At 42.0% G+C, this 23,735-nt stretch overlaps 1 protein-coding gene across 2 annotated transcripts in view; it reads right to left on the bottom strand.

Annotated features, from left to right (window-relative positions):
* Nucleotides 1-23,735, bottom strand: part of dicer1 (dicer 1, ribonuclease type III) — a 186,111-nt gene that overhangs the window by 99,009 nt on the left and 63,367 nt on the right. For both annotated transcript variants that reach the window (XM_043696915.2, XM_087989583.1), the window contains 2 exons: nucleotides 9,347-9,529; nucleotides 7,765-7,927 (listed from right to left, as the gene is read on the bottom strand). In XM_043696915.2, coding sequence (XP_043552850.2) covers nucleotides 7,765-7,927; nucleotides 9,347-9,460 — 277 coding nt within the window. In that variant the 5' untranslated portion in view covers nucleotides 9,461-9,529. The remainder of the gene's footprint in view (nucleotides 1-7,764; nucleotides 7,928-9,346; nucleotides 9,530-23,735) is intronic.

The raw sequence follows: 23,735 nt of genomic DNA, 5'->3' as shown, positions 1-23,735 counted from the left end.
TCACCAACCTCCATCTACAAATGGAGCCCACCACCATGAATATATTTCTTTCCCCATCCCTATCCGCAAACACCATTCCCTCTGCAACTACCTGGTCAGGTCCACGCCCCCTAAAAAGCCACTCTCCCTTGCCACCCCAGGAATTGCAAAACCTGCACCCACACCTCCCCTCCTTACCTCCATCCAAGGCCCCAACGAGTCTTCCACATCTATCAAAGTTTCACCTGCACTTCCACACGTCACTTATTATATCTGTTGCGCGCGATGCAGTTTCCTCTACACTGGGGAGACTAGACATTTACTCGCAGAGTGCTTTAGAGAACATCTCTGGGACACCCGCACCAATCAACCCCACTGTCCTGTGGCCGAACATTCCAACTACCCTTCCCACTCTGCTGAGGACATGCATGCCCTGGGCCTCCTCATGCCACTCCCTTGCCACCTGACACCTGGAAGAAGAATGCCTTATCTTCTGCCTCGGGGCATCAATGTGGACTTCACCAGTTTCATTTTCCCTCCCCGTTCCAAACTTCTAGCTCAGTACTGCCCTCATGACCTGTCCCACCTGTCAATCTTCCTTCCCACCTATCTGCTCCACCCTCCTCTCTGACCTATCACCTTTACCCCTTCCTCCATCCATCCATCTATTGTGCACTCAGTACCTTCACCCCAGCCCCAGCCCCACTCCCATTTCTCTCTCCACCGGAGGCTCCCAGCCTCATTCCTGATGAAGGGCTCAGGCCCGAAACGTAGATTTTCCTGCTCCTCCAATGCTGCCTGACCTGCTGTGCTCTTGCAGCAATACACTCTGCACTTGTTGGGAGGTCAGTCATCTCAGACGTCAAGGTTGTGCCCCAGGCCCATCCATCTTCAGCTGCTTCATCAATGACCTTCTATTCAGCAGAAGATCAGCAACGGGGACGGTCGTCAACGACTGCACAATGTTCAGTGCCATTCATGCTCCTCAGGTACGAGAGCAGCCCATGTTCAAGTGCAACAAGACGTAGACAATATCCAGACTTGGACTGACAAGTGGAAAGTAACATTCATGCCAGACGATTATAATTTCCAATAAGGGACAATCTGACCACTGCCCTTCGACATTCAGTGGTGTTACAATCATTGAATCCTCTACTGTCAACACCTGGGTAGCAGGGAGTTTATCAATAACCATAAATTCACTACATAAACAGTGGCTACAAAAGCAGGCCAGACGATAAGATGACTACAGTGAGTAGCTTCCCAAATTTGTGTACAACTTCCCGTAGTGGAGCCAAAGGCCTTGTGGTATTTTCGCTGGACTGTTAATCAAGAGACCCAACCAATATTCGAGGGACATGGTTCGAAACCTGCTGTGGCAGGTGTAATTTCAATTCAATTAAAAATACCTGGAATTAAAAAGGACCTAAAAATGATCATGAATCCATTGCTGATTACTGGAAAAACGCATCTAGTTTCCTAATGCCCTTAGGGAAGAAAACTGCCATCCTTACCTGGTCTGGCCTAGGTGGGACTCTCGGCCCATAGAAGTGTGGCTGACTCTTAACTGCCCTTTGGACAATTACGATGGGTAATAAAATGCTGGTAAGCTAGCAACACCCTCATCCCGTAAATGATGATTGTCTACATGATAGCACTTTCCAAGCCATTTCCATCCCAAAAGACATGGGCAGCACAGACTGGGGAACAAGTTTCCCAAACCACCTGCAAATTTCCTTCCAAGCCATTCACCTTCCTGACTTAGAAGCAGATTGCTGCTCCTTTGCCATTGCTGGGTCAAAATCCTGGAATTCTCTTCAGAAGGGCATTGCGGGTCTATCTACAACATTTGGACTGCAGTGGTTCAAGGTAGTTCACCACCACTTTCTCAAGGGCAACCAGGCATGGGCAATAAGAATTTTGGCCAGCCAGCGTTGCCCATGTCACATGAATGAATGAAAATATGCAGTATGACTTGGCCTACACTCAGGTTTGGCTGTCAAGTAGCAAATAACATTTGCATCACACAAGTGCTGGGCACTGATCATTTTCCAAAAGACAGAATCTAACCATCACCTTGTGACATTCAATGGCATTATCATCACTGAATCCTCCATTAACAGCATCCTGGTGGGATTTTCATTGACTAGGAACTGAACAGGATCAGCCATATAAATGTTTTGGCTACAAGACCAGGTTTGAAGCTAGGAATTCTGAAGGAATTACCTCCCGTCTCACCAATACCTAGACGGACAAAAGCACCAGAAACATGAGAACACTACTACCTATCTCCATGTTGCATACTTTATCACCGATCCTTAGCTGTCGGAGCCAAAATTCGAGAACTTTTCCCAAACAGCGCTGTGGATGCTACACACTAAACATTAAGCAGTTCAGAAAAACGCTCACTACCATTTTCTACAGAGCAAAAGAGATGAGCAAAAAAATGCTGACCAACCCAATGATGCTCACATCCATGAGACCATAAGAAATATTTACTCCTGTTCAGTTTGGCCCCTTGAGCCTGCTCTGCCATTCGACAGGATCATGTTGACACTCCTAATGTCTACTTTACTGCCCTTTTCCTGATTTATCTAGAGTATATCTCAGCCATAAATACACGCAAGGACTCTTGCTCCAAAAGCGCTCTCTTCAAAAAGTTTCAAAGACTCTCAATCTTCAGAAGATCCTCATCTCAGACTTCCTCTGCAAGACGTGTCAGATCATTAACATAACTACTATCATCACGTGTGGCAACACCACCCACCACGTATATGGGAGATACTCATGTGACACGGCTAATGTTGTCTACCACACAAGATGCAGGCAAGCATGCTCTGAGGCATGATGTATTGGCAAGACCATGTAGGCGCTATGACAATGATGAATGGACACCGCACAACAAATGCCAGGCAGGAGTGTTCCCTCTCAGTCGGGAACACTTCAGCAATCAAGGACATTCAATCTCCAATCTTTGCGTAAGCACCCTCCAAGGTGGCTGTTGAGAAACACAATCACTGAGCAGAAACTGAGTCAAGTTCCGTATCCATGAAGACTGCCTCAATCATGATCTTGAGTTCATGCTGCGCTGCATGTAAACCCACTTTACTGTTCTATACCTGTAAAAATCTTCATCCTGTCCGGTTCTGACACCATCTTGATAACTTGTTATGATGTACCTCAATTAGTTTGTACAGCTGTGGATTACTTGTTCCTTTGCTTTGACCCTCAGCATGCAACTCTTATACCTAGCACATTATTCCACCTTATTTTAATTTTTTTGCAATTATCTCTCTGCCTCAATTAATCAGATCATTGGTCATCCCTTCATTTGCAATTCAGTTACTGACACTTTATTCACACAGTCGGACACTTTTGATCACCTACAGAAACTTATAACTCAGCCTTTCGACATTCCATTCATACCACTTGTATGATCTTTCTGCCTATTGAACTCTCTGCCTATACATTCTGTGCCTGTGTATTCTTCTTCACTTACCTGACAAAAGAGGAGCACTTTGAAAGCTTGTGGTTTCAAATAACCCGGTTGGACTATAACCTGGTGTTGTATGACTTCTAAATGGGTCTTAAATAAGTATCGCCTTAATATCCTGTCTGGTCCTAACCTTCTCATGAAGGGAAACATACTCTCAACATCTAATTTGTCAAGCCCTGTAGGAATCATATATATTTACTCTTGTTTTTCCAAATTTCAGTGAATAGAGTCCCAACCTGTTTAGCCTTTGCTCATAGGACAATCTCTCCATAGCAGGGATCATCCTCATGAACCTTGTCTGAAGTCCCTCCAATAAAATTTTATCTTTACTCAAGGGGACTACAACTGCTGAGTACACTGAATGCGGTTTTACCAGCACCTTGTACAGTTGCAATAACATTTCACCACTCTTTGGAGCATAGGCGATGCTGAGGGGGTCGTGGAGAGCATGTTTGGTGAATTGGTCACATTGCAGATTAGGATTGCTGAGGGAGAAAGGGAATGGGTAACCAAAAAGGCAGAGAAAGAGCAGGAAGGCAGTGCAGGTGCCCCATTTAGTCATCTCCCTCCAAAATAGGTATACCGTTTTGGATACTGCTAGGGGAGATGGCTCACCAGGGGAAGGCAGCAGTAGCCAGGTTCATGGCACTGTGGCTCGCTGTGCTGTACAGAAGGGTGGGAAAAAAAGTGGAAGGGCTACAGTCATAGGGGATTCAATTGTAAGGGGAGCAGATAGGTGGTTCTGTGGTCAAAAATGTGACTCCCAAATGATATGTTGCCTCTTAGATGCACAAGTCAGGATGTCTCAGATCAGCCGCAGAACATTCTGAAGTGAGAGTGAACAGCCAATTGCCATGGTACATATAGGCACCAACGATAAGTAAAAAACAGGATGAGGTCCCACAAGCTGAATTTAGGGAGTTAGGAGCCAAGTTAAAAAGTAGGATCTCAAAGGTAGTAATCTCAGGATTGCTACCAGGGCCATATGCTGGTCAGAGTAGAAATGAAAGAATAGGCAGGATGAATGGCTTGAGACACGGTGCAGGGGGGAAATCAGATTTTTGGGACTTTGGGACCTCTTCTGAGGGAGGTGGGAATATTACAAATTGGACAGTTTACACAAGGGCTGGACTGTAACCAATGTCCTTGGGGGTGTTTTTGCTAATACTGTTGGGGACGGTTTAAACTGATGTGGCAGGGGGATAGGAACCAAACGAAGAGGTTAGTGGGAAGTCAGAAGGTAATAACTAAAGCCTGTAAGGAATTAGATAATGAAGTCAGTGTAACTAAGGCAAAGATGAATGCAAAGGGACTGGTGGTCTGAGGTGCATTTATTTTTAAGATTAGATTGCCTACAATGTGGAAACAGGCACTTCGGCCCAACAAGTCCACACTGACCCTCTGAAGAGTAACCACCCAGATCCATTTCCCACCTAACACTATGGACAATTTAGCATGGCCAATTCACCTGACCTGCACATCTTCGGACTGTGGGAGGAAACCGGAGCACTCGGAGGAAACCCACGCAGACACGGCGAGGATGTGCAAACTCCACAGAGACAGTTGCCCGAGGCTGGAATTGAACCTGGAACCCTGGTGCTGTGAGGCAGCAGTGCTAACCACTGCGCCACCGTGCCACCCCCTGCAAGAAATGTAGTAGGTAAGGCAGATGAACATAGGGCTTAGATTAGTAATTGGGGGTATGATGTTATTGCTATAACTGAGAGTTGGTTGAGGGAAGGGCATGATTGGCAACTAAATATCCCAGGATATCGATGCTTCAGCGGGATTGAGGGGTAAGTAAAAGGGGAGGAGGTGTTGCATTACTGGTCAGAGAGGATATCACAGCTGTGCTGAAGGAGGGTACTATGGAGAACTCAAGCAGTGAGGCAATATGGACAGAGCTCAGAAATCAAAAGAATGTGGTAACAATGTTGGGGCTGTACTACAGGCCTCCCAACAGTGAGCATGAGATAGAGGTACAAATATGTGAGATTATGGAAAGATGTAGGAGTAACAGGGTCTTGGTGATGGGAGATTTTTAACTTTCCCATAATTGACTGGGATTCAATTAGTGTTGAAGGTCTAGATGGAGCACAATTTGTAAGAAGCATCCAGGAGGGTTTTCCAGAGCAGTACTTAAGTAGTCCAAATTGCGGATCGTTAGCGGACTTCCTGTTTGTCCTATGGATAAACGATATGTGGATAACGATCCACATCCATGAACACCAACTAGCCACGAAACGACACGACCAGCTATCCTTAGTAGCCACACACGCAGATGACAAGCAACATGAATTCGACTGGGACAACACGACTATTATAGGACAAGCCAAACAGAACAGCCAGGGAATTCCTAGAGGCATGGCACTCATCCACAGATTCGATCAATAAGCACATCGATCTGGACCCAATATATCGACCACTGCAACGGACAGCTGGAACTGACAACCGGAAGTGGCAGATTCAAACCACTACAAATGCCGGAGGAAAGATCACAGAAGCGCTTCACAGGAGGCTCCCAAGCACTGAGGATGTCACCTAGACAGGGGACGAAACGTCTGCAACACAAATTCCCAGCTCGGCGAACAGAACCGTAACATTCTTGAACACAAGTGAGGTCCCAGAGGACTGGAGAAATGTCAATGCTGTCCCCTTGTTTAAGCAGGGATAAGCTGAAAATGCGTTGCTGGAAAAGCGCAGGTCAGGCAGCATCCAGGGAACAGGAGAATCGACGTTTCGGGCATAAGCCCTTCTTCCAAAACGTCGATTCTCCTGTTCCCTGGATGCTGCCTGACCTGCTGCTTTTTCCAGCAACACATTTTCAGCTCTGATCTCCAGCATCTGCAGACCTCACTTTCTCCTTAAGCAGGGATAATCCAGGTAATAATAGACCAGTGAGCTTGACATCAGTGGTAGGAAAGCTGCTGGAGAAGATACAGAGGGAGAGGATCTGTTCACATTTGGAAGAAAATGAGCTTATCAGTGATAGGCATCATGGTTTTGTGCAGGAAAGGTCATGTCTCACCAACCTAATAGAATTCTTTGAGGAAGTGACAAAGTTGATTGATGAGGGAAAGGCTGTAGATGTCATATACATAGACTTCAGCAAGGTGTTCGATAAGGATTCCCATGATAGGCTGATGGAAAAAGTGAAGTTGCATGGGGTCAAGGGTGGACTAGCTAGATGGATAAAGAAATGGCTGGGCAACAGGAGACAGAGGAAGGGAGTTTCTCAAACTGGAGAACTGTGACCAGTGGTGTTCCACAGGCACTCGTGCTGGGACTACTGTTGCTGGTGATATACATAAATGATTTGGAGGAAGGTATAGGTGGTCTGATAAGTATGCAGATGACACTAAGATTGGTGGAGTAGCAGATAGAGAAGGAGACTGTCAGAGAATACAGCAGAACATACAGAGTACAGCAGATTGGAGAGTTGGGCAGAGAAATTGCAGGAGGAGTTCAATCTGGGCAAATGAGAGGTGATGCATTTTAGAAGATACAATTCAAGAGTGAACTATACAGTAAATGGAAAAGTCCTGGGGAACGTTGATGCCCAGAGAGATGAGTGTTCAGGTCCATTGTTCCCTAAAGGTGGCAACGCAGTTGATAGTGTGGTCAAAGCAGCATACGGCATGCTTTCCTTCAGCAGACAGGGTATTGAGTACAAGAGTTGGCAGGTCATGTTTGAGTTGTATAAGACTTTAGTCCAGCCACATTTGGAATACTGCAAACAGTTCTGGTTGCCACATTACCAAAAGGATGTGGATGCTTTGGAGAGGGTGCAGAGGAGGTTCACCAGGATGTTGCCTAGTATGGAGGGTGCAAGCTATGAAGAGAGGTTGAGTAGATAAGAATTATTTTCATTAGAAAGACAGAGATTGAGGGGGGGGGGGGGGGGGGGAGAAACTAATTGAGGTCATGGGAGTGTAGACAGGGTGGACAACAAGAAGCATCTTCCCCCCTCCCGAGTGGGGAACTCAATTACTAGGGGTCATGAGTTCAAAGTGAGAGGTGGAGGAGGCAGGCATGATAGCACCATTTAAAATGCATCTAAACAGATATATGAATGGGTAGGGAGCAGAGGGGTGTAGATACTTAGAAAATAGGTGACAGGTTTAGATAGAGGATCTGGATTGGCGCAGGTTTGGAGGGCCAAAGCACCTGTTCTTGTGCTGTAATTTTCTTTGTTCTTATACTCCAACCACATTGAAATAAAGGCCAACATTCCATTAGCTTTCCTGATTACTTGCTGCACTCAAACAATTATTTTAAAAAGTACTTACCAGAACTAACCAAAAGCACAGTCCGTGATCCATTCTTGTTGAATTGTCCCCTGATCTGATGAGATAGCTCCTTTGTAAGTAGCACTGCAATGAAAGTCTTCCCTGAGCCAGTATTTAAACAAACTATAGTATTATGTTCCAAAGCTGCTTCTAGAAGTTCAACCTGCAAATAAAAATGTTTTTTAAAAACCAATAAAACATTGACTATTTTCCTTCTATCCTTTCCTATAGTTGAAAAAAATATATACAGACTGAGTGGCATTAATTGCACAAATTTGAGTGGCTTTTTAATCATAGCGAGCTTGACAGCTGAGCCAAATTTTTAAAATTATGCTCAGACAGATAAACTTTCCAGCAGGGGCCACTAGATGCTGAGCCAGAAGCTAGAGCCTAGACTGAACTTTCCTGCCCAGTTCAGGGTCAACACTGGTGATGATGGAGGAAAAAATGGTGTAGGTCAGCACACACTACAATTTCCATTTTGCCAATTGTATAAGAGTACCAATGCCCCAAAATAAACAAGTAACATTAAATATAAATCATGGCAATCGAAAAGAATAAGGAACTGCCACAAATCTGACACTGGCATACTGCTCTTCAAGCAAGAGTCATACCTAGAATCCCAAAACAGGGAATAACTTGGCTTTAAAATAGCACATTCCTGTGGATAAGCTTGAATATTTTAAAAAGTCATTTTGTCTTGTACAGTGCATTTAAAAACTGTTCCTTTTTATAGTTAATCAGTACTACCAGCAATCTCGAGGGCAGAGACAATTCCCAATTCATGGAAACATCTGCCAAACGTGTGGTGGGAGATGTGGCTCCAGGTTTGGGCTCATTAGCCACGCAAGAAACCACAGAATCCATGTACAGTGACCCAGCGCTTCCTAGGTTGACAGTCAAACTTGTTAGTGAGTGATTGCCGATGACGACAAACAATATTATATTAGATAGCTGTAATTGGGGCTGTCAACAATGAGCCTCTAGAACTCAACACTGAGTTCAATAACTTTAAAGTCTGATTCTGTCCTTAAATATTTTTTGCCCACCTCACAACCCATCCTATTATGACATGATTCGGAGATGCTAGTCTGCTTCCAATTAAACCTGTTGGACTATAACCTGGTGTTGTGTGATTTTTATTATGACATGGGTTGCTTTTAGCACACATTCTCACGTACACTTAGGCCCATTATCACGTTATATGGGCTGCATTCAGCACAGCTCACCCATTTTCTACTCTGAGCTCTTACGATCTCTTAAACAATCTTGTGCGTGTGTGTGTGTCCTGGCCTACAATTTATAATCTTTTTTAACTACCCCTTTGACATTTCTCTTCCTGGACACCATCTCCACTTACCTGCTCACTCACCACTCCTTCCCCACCACTAATTTGGCTTCAGCGTAAACACCAGTGTTTTTCTAGCTACTTACAATTCTGATAATAAGAGGCACTGGATTCAAAATGTTAACTCCACTTTCTTTCCACAGAAAATGCCAGACTTGCTGTGTTTCTCCAGCAGTTTTTATTTTTGTTCCTATAATACCTATTTCTATGTACCATCTTCCAAACAGCACGTACCTGATATTTCCTTGGTGTAAAAATGTTATCATGGATAGCTTCCTGTTGCCACGGCAGTCCAAAAAAGGGACCCATTGGTGATGAAGCAGGCGTCATGAGCTGTAATCCTGCCATGCTTAGGTTTCACAAAGCGGTCTTTTCATTCATCCAGTGTTTCTGTCATTTCAAATGTTCCAGCAAATCCTGAGGTATAACCAACACAAAGAATTGAGCTCCATTGTCAAAATGTAAACTCCTTGCATTTCCAGGCCACTAAAAACAAAGTTCAAAATTGAGAAGTACTATTTTATTTGACCCCAATTATTTCCCATCTCCAAGTGCTAAACCTTGCTAGAGCATGATTCCACAAACCTGATTAAATAACCAATATTTTGGCCAAGCCACCACCATCATTCTTTAGAGATTGAGTGCATAAGATGGGAATCACAACCATCTAAATCTCAGACTTACTCAACATCCAAACTTTTAACCTCTGCTGCAAAACCAAAGTTATTAGATCCTTTTTCTTCCTATAGTCCTTGGATCATACTCCATAGACACAGGACAACTCTTGAACCATTTATTGTTACTTTCCCTCAACATAATAGTAGTGTAGGATTGGGAGGAAGATTATCAATAACAACATAGATGGGCTTCCATTCATTATTACTCAAACCAAAGCCCCAGTGGAACAGTTCAGTTAAAAACAACAGCAGTATACCATAGATAACTTGTTAGCCCAGATCTGAGCAATACCTAGATAATATCCTGGCTTTGGCTAACAAGTGGCAAGTAACATTGACAACACAAAAGTGCCAGCCAATACCATTGCTAACAAAGAGAGAATCTGGCCCTTGACATCAATGATAATAGAATCACTGATGGTTCCAATATCAAAATCCCAAGGGTTGCCTTAAATAGAAACTGAACTGAACTGAACTAGACTAGTCACATAAATAAATGTTACAAGTGCAGGCCAGCGGATAGAAATTCTGCAGACAGCACCTTGCCTCCTCACTCACCCAACTATAAAGCACAAGTCAGGAGTGTGATGGAATACTCCCCACTTGCCTGGATGAGAGTCACTCAAAAATCTCAGACAGGATAGAGAAGGCAGTGTTTGGTATGCTTTCCTTGGTCAGATTGTGTACAGGAGTTGGGAGGTCATGTTGCGGCTGTACAGTACATTGGTTAGGCCACTGTTGCATGCAATTCTGATCTCCTTCCTATCGGAAGGGTGTTATAAAACTTGAAAGGGTTTAGAAAAGATTTACAAAAATGTTGCCAGAGTTGGAGGATTTGAGCCATAGGGAGAGGTTGAATAGGCTGCGGCTGTTTTCCCTGGAGCATCAGAGGCTGAGGGGTAACCTTAGAGAGTTGTATAAAATCATGAGGGGCATGGATAGGATAAATAGACAAAGTCTTTTCCCTGGAGTGGGGGAGACCAGAACTAGAGGGCATAGGTTTAGTGTGGGGGGGGGGGGGGGGGGGGAAGATATAACAGAGACCTAAGGGGCAACCTTTTCATTCAGTGGGTAGTGCATGTGTAGAATGAACTGCCAGAGGAAGTGGAGGAGGCTGGTACAACTGCAACATTTAAAAAGGCATCTGGACAGGTATATGAATACGAAGAGTTTGGAGGGATATGGGCCAGGTGCTTGAATGTGGGAATAGATTAGGTTGGGATATCTGGTTAGCATGGACGAGTTGGACCGAAGGGTCTGTTTCCATGCTGTACATCTCTATGACTATCACCCAGTACAAAACAGCCTGCTTGTTTGGGGTCATATTCATTCCCTCCACCATTGATGTTCAGTAACTGCAGTGTTCACTCTCCTAAAGAAATGCAGCAAGGCACCTTCCAAACCTACAACAACTACCATTTAGAAAAACAAGGGTAAAAGATACTTGGAAAAACCACCATATGCAAGTTCCCCTCCAAACCATTCACCAGCCTGACATGGAAATATATTAACACAGTTAAAATCTGAATCTCCCTCTCTAACAGAACTGGGCGTACTTGCACCAAATAGACTTCAGTGCACAACGGTGCAACTAGGAATAGGCAATAAATGCTGGCCCAACCAGTGAAACCCATCCCATGAACAATTTAAAATAAAAAAAAACTTCCATCTTTTGATCACTATTTTGAAGAATGGTCAATTAGCCAACTTCTTAAGAATCCCGTTACTAGGTTAAAATTTACTTAATCAATAGGTGAGGAAGGAAATTACAGGGGCCCTGACACAAATTTTGATATTAAAGGCATGATATTAAAAGAGTTAACTTGCCCTGCTGACCTGCAGAAAATTGGATGTCCCGAGGCTAGGGTGGGATGCCTCTGGCTTACAGATAAAATTGTAAGAAATTACATTATCATCTCCTATTATCCAAAGCTATTTACATGACCATTTCCTTGCCATTCAAAAGCCTATTTCCATTTTCATCCCATATTCAGAAATCAATAATAACATTACACTTGGAATTTAACTACTCCCTGTAGTTTTAAAAAAATACAATTCACACCAGATCTGGCCATTAAGGGATGATTTACATTACATTGTTTCAGGAGATGAGGTGATCACTGCAGTGTGCCTTGAGTAGCATGTGACTGTGGGGGAAGGCTGTGGGTTGTCTTGTGGGCATTACTAACTGTGATGTAAAGATTTTGTATAAAGGAATAACTGTTGCCTTTGTTCAGACAGAGCTTTTGCCACAACTCTGTAAGCCCTGCCAGGTGTGTGTTAAAAGTTCTTCCAGTAAGCTTGCACTGTACTGTGCTTAATAAAATTTGGTTGTTGTTCACAGAAGTTGGCATGTTGCAGTTGCACGAAGTGTGCAAGAATCTCAGGAAAAAGAACCTAACATTGGGAAGTGTCAGAGAACTGGTGGTCAGCTAACTTTAAGAGAAGGGTGAGAGAGTTAGATTAGGAAACTATAGACGAGCGAGTCTAACATCAATAGTAGGGAAACTATTGTAAAAAAAAAATCAGCAAAAGGCAAAATTAATCTACATTCAGAGATAAGATTTAATCAGGGATAGTCAGAGTGGCTTTGCCAGAGGGAGATCATGCCTAACAAACGAGGTGGATTTTTTTTGAGGATATGACCAAGTGCTTGAATAAGGGTAAAGGAATTGAAGTTTGTATAGATTTCCAGCAAAGCCTTTGACAAGATCCCACATGGGAAACTGATAAAGGAGACAAAATTTCACAGGATCCAGGGTAACTTGCAAGTTGGATGCAAAATCAACATAGTGACCCAAGACAGCAGGTGATGATAGAAGGTTGTTGTGCAACTTGAGCCCAGTGTACAGTGGCATACCACAAGGATCAGTGTTAAGTACCTTATTGTTTGTAAAATTCTCAAATAATATAGGTGAGAATTAGATTAGATTCCTTAGTGTGGAAACAGGTCCTTCGGCCCAACCAATCCACACCGACCCTCCAAAGAGCAACCCACCCAGGCCCATTTCCCTCTGAATGATGCACCTAATACTACGGGCAATTTAGCATGGCCAATCCACCTAACCTGCACACTTATGGACTGAGAGGGGAAACCGGAGCACCCGGAGGAAACCCACGCAGACACGGGTAGAATGGCGACTGTCTGTGTGGAGTTTGCACAGGCGCTGGAATCGAACATGTGACCCTGGTGCTGTGAGGCAGCAGTGCTAACCACTGAGCCACTGTGCTGCCCTGGTTTGGAAATTATAAGTTAGTTTGTGGATAACAAAGATTGACCAGGTAGTTGACAGTGCAAAGCAAGATATTAGGTTACAGGAGGATATAAATAGATTGGCCAGCTGGGCAGGTGAAAGTGAATCCTGAAAATGCGAGATGATATACTTTTGAAGGAACAAGACCAGACTTTATGAATGGCAAAACATTAGGAATATCTGAGGTACTGAGAGATCTTGGTATGCTGGTCCCCAGATCCCTGAAAGTGGTAGGAAGATTAATAGGGTAGTTATGAAGGAATACAGGATGCTTGCCTTTAAATCAGTCATGGCACAGATTCTGAGAGCAGGGAAGAAAAGCACAGCAGGTCAGGCAGCATCCGAGTAGCAGGAGAATTAACGTTTTGGGCAAAAGCCCTTCATCAGGAATAGAGGCAGGAAGCCTCCAGGGTGGAGAGATATAGGGGGGCGGGTGGGAGGGAGAAAGAAGAGTACAATAGGTGAATGGGGGCGAGAATGGAGGTGATAGGTCAGAGGGGAGGGTGGGGGGAAGGTAGCAAAGAGCAAGAGCTTCAGGGCAGAGGAGATGACCTGGGGGTTGCAGTGAGCGAGAGCGAGAGCGAGAGCGACTCAGATTCTTGTGGATCGAGGGGGAGAACTTCTTCAAGGTAGGCATCCTTGCAAGAGGATTCACAGTAAGGTTAAAATCAACTAGGCAAAAGTGAGGACTGCAGATGTTGGAAACCAGAGTTTAGATCAGAGTGGTGCTGGAAAAGCACAGGTCAGGCAACATCTAAGGAGTAGGAAAATCAATGTTTCGGGCAAAAGCCCTTCATCAGAAATAGAGGCAGTGAGCCATGTTATAAGTGTGGAAAAGTGGGACTATTGTAGGCAGTACAGACTCAATGGGCTGAAGGACCTCTTCTCTACTGTATGATTCCATACGATTATTCCATCATAGGCAAGGACCTAACTAAACTCATTAAAGGTTATAACTAGATGTTCAGGAATCCATTTTATAAAGCTCCACAGCAGGTGCTGTTTTAAAGTTAAGTTTTGTGGAACGAGTAAATGTATTTACTAAACTGAAACTACCTTGGCATTTTTGCAAGTAACCAATAACAAATTAAATGATTTAGAGAACAATCCGCATATTTATGTTGAAATCACCACTGTCCCCAGGTTTAGACCTATGCAGTCCAAATTCTAAACACACTGCATGCAAACTAACTTTTCTAAATGAAATGTGTGAATTCATTGAAATCTCAGTCATCAATGCAAATGATATATCTTTATTGTACTAACCATAAACTAATGTAGTGTCATCTCCAACAAGTCACACTTTAATCTGACGCCAGTCAAAAAGCCCTTATTTCTACTGTACCTTTAATCAGTTATGTTAAACACCTTTGGTACTTTAATCAATCCTCTCAAATTGTAAGAGGCCCAGATTAACTTCTAGGTGTTTGGCTTCATGAAAAATGGTTGAATCTGGAACACAAATCTAGTTTCAGTAATGGCAACTACAAGTTAGTCATATGGGATTTCACTTGTGACTCAATGTCTTAATAACATACTGGGGGAAAATACCTCAAAGTTATCATTTTTTTGATTCGCTTAATGTCATTTAGAGAGTTAAATGCACAATCTGTGGTCTAGTATTCGAGCTTCAACAGCACTTTTGGAATGAATGGAAAACTTGAATGAAATAATCCTATCTAGGAAAGTATTTGATATTCAATCCAAAACAGTATCACGATTTATATCTATCATAGAACACATGAATCTTGAGGCAAGTGAGAAAATGTTGATATTTAAGAGAAAAAACATTGATATTAATCCTTTTCTTCCATAATGAACTTTTATTCAGGAAGGTTCATGTCACTCCAAACCAGAAGCAATGCTTTTGACTCTTAACTGCCCTCTAAAAATGGCTTAGCAAACCATTCAGTTTAAAAGCAATTAGAGCAACAAATTCCAGCAATGGCCACATCTCATGTAAAAAAAGCTGAAGCTGTGATTACATCTACAAAACAGTAAATAAGAGGCTGTTGTTTGGGTTTAATCCTTCATTAGGACTTGGCTTTACGGTTTAATTTTCATCATGCAACTAATTTGATCCTTCCTGGATCTTTAGAACAAAAGTTCATTATGTAAGAAAAAGGTTTCATATCAACTTAAAAATCAAAATTTTCTCACACCAAGATTCATGCGTGTTCTGAGACAGATATGAATTGTGTTTAAGGTTTGGACTGATAGCAAATACATTCCTAGTTAGGATTACTTAATTTAAGGTGTCCATTCATTACAAAAATCCTAAAACTTGAATTTTAGAATCCATCTAAACTATTCTAATCTGGTTTTGATAACCAGATTATTGGAATAATGAAAAGAATTTAAAAAGAAAAATATTAATGCAGCGTCAACAAAAATGGGAAAGCAGTGGTGTAGTAGTAACGTCACTAGACAAATAATCCAGACTCTCAGCTAATGTTCTCTGCACATGATATCGAATCCCACCATGGTAGATGGTGAAATTGGAATTCAATAAAAATCTCTAATGAAAGCTGGACTAACAGCAATATTACCACTGCTCTAAAACTTCATCTGGCTCACTGGTGTTATTTGGAGGAAGGAGGGCTGCCATTCTTATGTGAGACTCCAGACCCACAGCAATCTGGTTGGATCCTTAACTGTCCTCTGGGCAGTTAGGGACAGACAATAAATGCTGGTCAACCCAGTGGGCCCAGATCCAATGTACTAAAAATTTGGCTTCTTTTTGCATAAGAAGCCTTTTTAAAATTAAATAGTGATCGAGTCAGATTGTTACATAAACCTAAATCGTCAAGAAAGTTAGATCACTTTATTTGACAGAGGGTTAATCTGGTAGTACCAGTTATCTGTCAATTAGGTGAAAATACTTGTTGAGTTGGCGCTAATTACTGTTCATCGATCCAAGTCTCTCAGTGCTGACATTTAAACATCACCTGCAATGGTACTTGTGGACCTGCAACAGTATCATTTCAAGCTTTGTGGCGCAATGGTAGTCTCCCCACTTCTGGGCTAGAGGTCCATGCTCAAGTCCCACCACTGGACGCAATAGCCAAGAAGGAGCAAGATGTCCAAACTATTGACTTAAAAAAACAGGTTCTAGATTAGAGTGGTGCTGGAAAAGCACAGCAGTTCAGGCAGCATCCAAGGAGCAGGAAAATCGACATTTCGGGCAAAAGCTAATCTAGAATCTGGTTTCCAGCATCTGCAGTCCTTGTTTTGACCCACCTTAAAAAAAAAACAGGAGTCGTAGACTCTGTAGTTTTAGTCGGATTTATCAGCACTGGTATTTTTATTACTAGTATTTTATTTGGAAAGGAGGATGATGTGAAACTTCAGAACAGTATGGACTAGTTGGTGGAGTGGGCAGATTTATGCCAGATCAGGGGCAGCACAGTAGCTCAGTGGTTAGCACTGCACCTCTCAGCACCAGGGTCCCCAGGTTCAATTCCAGCCTTGGGCAACTGTCTGTGTGGAGTTTGCACATTCTCCCTGTGTCTGCATGGGTTTCCTCCCACAGTCCAAAGATGTACAGGTCAGGTGAATTGGCCATGTTAAATAACCCAGTGTTAGGTGCATTAGTCAGAGGGAAATGGGTTTGGGTGGGTTACTCTTCGGAGGGTCGGTGTGGATTTGTTGAGCTGAAGGGCCTGTTTCCACACTGTAGGGAATATAAACATCTAATCTAAGTTCAATGTGGAGAAATGTGAAGTTATACATTTTAATAGAAGAACAGACAGACAATATAAAATAAATGGTGCAACTCTAAAGGGAATACAGAAGAGGAATGATTTTGGTGCATAAGCCATTAAAAAGATGGCAAAATATATTGAGAGCAATTAATAAAGTACAAAGTATCCTAGGCTTTATTAATAGTGGCACAGCACAAGAGCAAGGAGCTTTTGTTAAAATTATGAAAAGACACTAATTCAGCCTCAGCTGGAGTAGTTTGGCCAGTTCTGATCCTGCACTTTAGGAAGCGTCTGAAGCAGTGACCCTTCTTCACAGAGCAGTGTTTTACAAGACTGATTCCAGGAATGAAGAATTTTAGTTAAGATAGATTGGAGAGGCTGGAACTATTCTTCTCAGGGATGGCTGAGAGAAGATCTGACTGAAATATTCAAAATCGGGACAGACGAAATAGGGAGAAAACAATCCCCCTCATGAAAGGATTGAGATCATAAGTCCACAGGTGCAATACAAATTTGGAAGAGACAAGGAAAAACTTTTTGATGTAGCATGGGATGAGAGCCTGAAACACAGATGTAGTGTTTTTGCTGGGGGGGGGGGGGGGGGGGGGGCAGGGTCAATCCATAAAAGGAATTAATTAAGGAATAAGACAGTCATTTGAAAAGGAACAATGTGAAGAATTACAAGGAAAAGGCAAGCGAATGGCACAAGGCGAGATACTCATTTCAATGACAGACAAAACGGAAAAAGATGGTGGATTAGTGAAAGATGAAATCAAACAATAGAGTCAGAGTCATACAGCTCAGAAGAGGCCCTTCTGCCACTTTGAGTCTGTGCTGACCTATCCAAACTAGTCCCATACTACAACACATTGAATGAGGGCTCAGCCCTATAAAAGGGCTTCATGCACTTTCCCAGGAAGTGCATTCGAGATCCCATCACCTTTTGGGTGACATTCCTTTCCTCAGAACCTCCTTCCTTTCTCCTTAAACTATGCCCCCCCCTTTTGAGTCCAGTGGCCCAAAGGTTCCGAAGGAGGGTCACTGGACTTGATTAACGTGACCTCTGCCTGCTCGCCACAGATGCTGAGAGTTCTGATGAGATTTTCCAGCAATTTCTGCTTTTGTACCTTAAACCTACCTGCTGTCTTCAGGGATCTGTTGACAAGCAGCTCAAGAACCCCCAGTACATCTGAGCTTCCTAGGGTCCTGTCATTCATTGCTTATTCCAGCAATGTTGTTACTTCTTCCGAACTGAATCACCTTATCCTTATCAGGGTTCAACTGCCACAGATCTGCCTATCAGACCAACCAATCTATGCCTTCTTGTAACCCAAGACATTCTTCCTGACTATTAAGCAGCCAGACAATCTTTGCATCATCTGCAAACTTCATTATCACTTCCTAGTCACATCTCTCCAATACTCTTATATACATCATGTACTTATGTTAAGAAGAATAAGGGACCCAGCACTGATCCTTGTGAGATACAACTGGACAGTGGCCTCCAGACTCTCAAACAGCCTTTTACCACCATCCTCTGTCTCCTGCCACTAAGTGAATTTTGAATCCATCATACCAATTTACCCTGGATAGCACAAGCTTTTATCTTTTATCAGTTTCCCATATGGAACCTTATCAAAGGCTTTGCTGAAATCTATATAAACTACATCAATAGCACAAACTTCCTTTACAGACTTGATTATTTCCTGAAAAAAATTCAGTGTGTTAGGCTTCACCTCCCTCTGACAAAGCCATGCTGATCAAACCTTGCCTCTCGAAGTAGAGATTAATTCTCTTCTTCAGAAGCTTCTCCAATATTTTCCCTACAAGACTCAATGACCTGTAATTCCCTTCTTTATCCCTAACACCCTTCCTGAAAAAGTGGAACCACATTAGTTGTCCTCCAGTACTCTGGCACCTCCCCTGTGAGCTGAATTAAAATTTGGGTTAAGCCCCTGTAATTTACTCCCTCATCACCCACACCAGCCAGGATACAGCTCATCCAGACACAGGAATCTGCCCATTTGAAAGCCTGCCAAAAACCTCCAACACCTCCTCAATTGCCTATGTCAACCTGCTCAAATAGCTCTTTGCCCCTCTCCCTAAATTTTGCACTTACATCCTCCTTGAGTGAAGGTAGATGTGAAGTGTGCATTTGAAATACTCCCAAGAGTTAAGCACAATTTTCCTTTAATAAATGCATGCTGGTTTTGTCCAATCCTACTGATGCTTTCCAAATGTATCACCATGCCCTTTTTCTAAAGATAGACTTTAGCATTTCCCTCGTTGCTAATATTTAGCTAATTGGTCTGTTAAAATTTAACATTTTAAAAAAATAGTTGGGTTACATTTGCCACCCTTCGATGTGTAGGAATTACTCCAGTACTATAGAAATTTGAAAGATGACCGCCAACGTATCTAATATTTCCAGGGCTACTTCCTTTAGTTCTCTGGGAGATAGGATTATCAGGCCCTGATGATTTGTCAGCGTTGAACTGATTAATTTCCACAGCATCGTTTTCTTACTAATTCCTATTTCCTAAAGGGCAACTTTTTCACGCAGAGGGTGGTGTGTGTATGGAATGAACTGCCAGAGGAAGTGGAGGAGGCTGGTATAATTACAACATTTGAAAGGCATCTGGATGAGTATATGAATAGGAAGGGTTTAGAAGGATATGGGCCAAATGGGACTGGATTTGTCTCGGATATTTGGTCGGTATGTAAGAGTTGGACTGAAGGGCTGTTTCCATGCTGTCTAACTCCATGACTAATTTAAGTAGTTCTTTCACCCTCGGGCAATATATCTCTTCAAAAGGACTGAATCCTGTGTATTCATTAGGAGCATCCCTAATAGCAAACAGTAATCAGGGAATTATTATAAGTATATTCATGACTAAAACTCTAATTGTGGTCTTATGGTCAATGAAGTTTCGTTTTATTTCATCTTTCTAAAAACCACCTGAGATTATTGATAAGCAGATGATATAGGTGATAAGATGTATCATTTCGAGTCATACAGCACGGAAACAGACCCTTTGGTCCAACCAGTCCACACTATCCATGTTCCCAAAGTAAACTAGTCCCATCTGCCTGCGCTTAGCCCATATCCCTCCAAATCTTTCCTACTCATGTACTTATGCAAATGCCTTTTAAGCGTTGTAACTGTATCTGCATCCACCACTTCCTCTGGCAGTTCATTCCACATACCACAACCACAGAGAAATAGTAGTGACTCGTCCTTTTTAAGCTCCTCCACTACAGGGAAGAGGCCCTTTTCATTCACCTGATTTATGCCCCTCATGATTTTATAGACCTCTAAGTCACCCCTCAACCTCCTACGCTCCAGTGAAACAAGTGCTAGCCTATCAAGCCCCTCCTTATAACTCAATTCTTCCATTCCTGGCAACATCCTGGTAAATCTCTTCTGAACCCTCTCCAGCTTAATATTAGCTTTCCTATAATAGGACAACCAGAAGTGCATACTACTCCAGGAGGCCTAGGTGTACAACACTACCCAGAGCCCTACCATTATATGGCATGTCCTTTTTGTATAACCAAAATGCAATACCTCACATTTATTCAAATTAAACTCCATCTGCCATTCCTCAGCCCATTGACCAAATTGATCAAGATCTCTTTGTAACCTTAGATAACCTTTTTCTCTGTCCATTATACCACCAATTTTGTCATTTGCAAACTTACCAACCATGCTTCCTATGCTTTCATCCAAATCACTTCTATAAATGGCAAAACAAAACCCAGTACCAAAACCTGTGAAACACTGCTGGTCACAGGCCTCCAGTGCTCTGAATATTTATGACACAAAATTTGAACCTTGATCTGACTGCATTTCTTTGGGCAATTCATACATTGTAAAAGAAAATGGAAATAACTTATCCACTACCATTGTCACAGCCATTTTTCTTAATGGCACTGTATTAGGAAACCTTGTTCAAACATCTATAAATTGTAAAAAAAAACGCCCATTCCTTGCTTTAGTGGAGTTCCTCAAGAATTTATTTAGATTCTGATAAACAGTTCTTTGAAAGCTGGTGTTGGGATTAAAGCACGTTTTTCATCGATTGATAGGTATGATACTAACTGGTATGTATGGCATAAATACAAAAACAGTCATCTTTTAAATGTAATTTTGGGCAAGAAAAATAGTGTTTTCATTTTTCTATCCCAGTGACCTGTCACTGGAATGTGTAAGCCTCTAAATATTTCATTACAATAATGAAATGAACTACCAGATGGACACTTTCCTCACTTCTGATATTTGAGTGGTTTCCATTTCCTCATTTTACTTTATCTTCAAGTGATAACACTCAGGTCTGGGTTCCATACTCAGAAAATTCTTAGTAACAGTCAAATACATGTTAAAAACCGAATCAATGCAATAAACTGCTTCACAACACTCATAGGTAATGTCCAGAATATCAGTAATACTAGTAAGAGACATAGATTCCTCTTAAATTCCATTACTTCAAATCCTAGTCAAGAGTTACACATATTAGGATCTCGGCTAATGGTACCACCAGACAATTCAGATCCCAGAACAAAATCAATCTTGGAAGATCATGTATACTTTTTAATTAATGTGGCAGTTAGGCACTGAAACAGTCACACAAAGCTATAGAGTTCCATCAACAACAGTGCAGAGGTTTATTACACCAATAAAATAAACAAGTTATTTAAATATAAAATACAGTCAGAAAGATCTTAAAACACAGCAAAACAAGGTTCCAACCGGTTTCTCAATACTATTCTATAACACACCTCAATCCAAACTACTGATATCAAACCTTTCACAAGTTTGTTTCCTATAAATTGCAGAATTGTCTGACACGATATTCATAGATCAGGGCTAAGGCCTTCCCAACCTATATTAATCTGAAGATTTCTAACCAATATTCCCAGTCTGGAAGTTTTCACAAACTAGACTTTACTCCTGGGCAAACGGCTACCTCAGAACTGCCTTACAAAAAAAAAAAATTCTTGGAGAGAAACCAGATTTAGTTTTAACCTCAGTTAGGTCTCCCTGAACTGCAATAAAAACTGTTGATTGCTGGGTTTTCTAAGCTAAAACATAATTGTTCATTATATTGAACTGAAAAAAAAGCCTCCATTTCCTTTAGCTGCCATAACCCATCATGTGGTTAACAACTTTCCATCAACACTCCAGGGGCTTAGTCACCTGCTCTCTAATATGCACTGTATTAGGTCACTGATCCAGAGGAAGAATCTGACTTTTTTTTTTAAAAAGTCTTAAAAATAATCTGAAATCCAGTCTCTAAAAATGGACTATAACTTAGCATAATTAAGACTTCATTTAATTCAGATTGTAAGCACTTCCTGTCATTATTATAACAATTCTAGCTCCCTTATCTGTGTAACAGACTCCCATTTCATTTCTTCTGTGAATCAACAGATCAGCTCCCAACAAAGTGACAGGATCGAGCAGAATTGGCATGGATTTATGGAAGAGAAAATCATGCTTCACAAATCTCTTCGAATTTGGAGGGTCTAACTAGTAGAGCTGATAAGGGCAAATCAGCGAATGTGGTGTATTTGGTGTTTTAGAAGGCTTTTGATGAAGCACGTCATAAGAGATTAGCATGTAAAATTAAAGCACATAAGATTGGGAGATGGGCATAACATGATAAAGAACAGATTGGCAGACAGAATAAAAGGATCTCTTTCCAACTGGCAGTTAGTGATTATGGAGTACCAAAGAGACTACTGCTTGGACCACAGCTGTCACAATATAGATTAATGATTTGGAGGAAATTAAATGGAATACCTTCAAGTTTGCAGATCACAAAGCTGGGTGAGAAAGTGAACTGTGAGGAGGATCCACAGATCCTTCGGTGCAAGTTGGACAATTGGTGAGAGTGGGCAAATGCACAAGAGAGAAAGTATAAAGTGAATAAATGGAGGCTATTTTGGAACAAAAACAGAAAGGCATATTTTCTGAATGGTAATAAGACTGGGAAAAGGGGAGCTGCTGTGAGACCTGGGTGTCCTTGTCCACCAGTTGCTAAAAGCAAGCATGCAGGTGCAATAGTCGATGAAGGCAGCAAATGGAATGTTGGCCTTTATAGCAAGAGAATTAGAGTATAGGAGCTAGGATTTCTTACTGCAATTGTACTGGATCTTGGTGGGACCGCACCTGGAGAATTGTATGCGGTTTGGATCTCTGAGAAAGGATATCCTGGTTACGGAGGAAGTGCAAAGGTTTACGAGACTGACTCTTGAGATGACAGACTGACATAGGAAGAGAGACTGTGTTGGATGGGAATGTTTATAAGAATGAGACAGGGGAAGAATCTCAAAGAAGCTTATAAAATTATAATGATACTAGACAGGGTAAATGCAAGAAGGATGCTCCTGATGATGTGGAGTACAGAAACAGATCGCAAGGTATGAATACAGGATAGGGCATTTAGGACCAAGATGAGAAATTTCTGCATTTAGACAGTGGGGAGCCTGTGGAATTCTCTGCCACAGAAAGTGATCGAGGCCAAAACACAGAATGTTTTCAAGCAGTTAGATGATTAAAGGGTGTGAAGAGAAAGCAGGAACAGGGTATTGAGTTGGATGATCAGCCATGACCATACTTAATAGCGAAGAGGTTCAAAGAGCAGTATGGCCATTCCTGCTCCTATTTTCTATTTTGATAAAGATTCTCAATGTCAAAGCGCAGCCCACTTGCCATTCTTCCGCAATCTGAACAAAGCTTAATATATGTTTGGTTAGTTTACCAAACTGTTTTGGTGCTATTTCAAACCTTGAATCTGCTCTTGGTGAACTATTTACTTAGGCTCTCTTGTCAGGAGATCCTCCAGTTATACGCAAGAGTTTATGATAACTGCCCAATTTTTAGCAGCATGGTGAACTAGGCTCATAACAAGAAAGCACTGTATTAAATAAGCTGAATAATGAGGTGTTAAATTATGTTCTTTTAAAACTTTTGATATTTTACCAA

The sequence above is a fragment of the Chiloscyllium plagiosum genome, unplaced genomic scaffold, assembly GCF_037043375.1.
Source record: "Chiloscyllium plagiosum isolate Xiang-an unplaced genomic scaffold, Cpla_swu_hap1 HiC_scaffold_8, whole genome shotgun sequence".
Taxonomy (NCBI): domain Eukaryota; kingdom Metazoa; phylum Chordata; class Chondrichthyes; order Orectolobiformes; family Hemiscylliidae; genus Chiloscyllium; species Chiloscyllium plagiosum.
The sequence above is the reverse complement of the archived record's forward strand: the minus strand, read 5'-3'. Positions and strand labels throughout refer to the sequence as shown.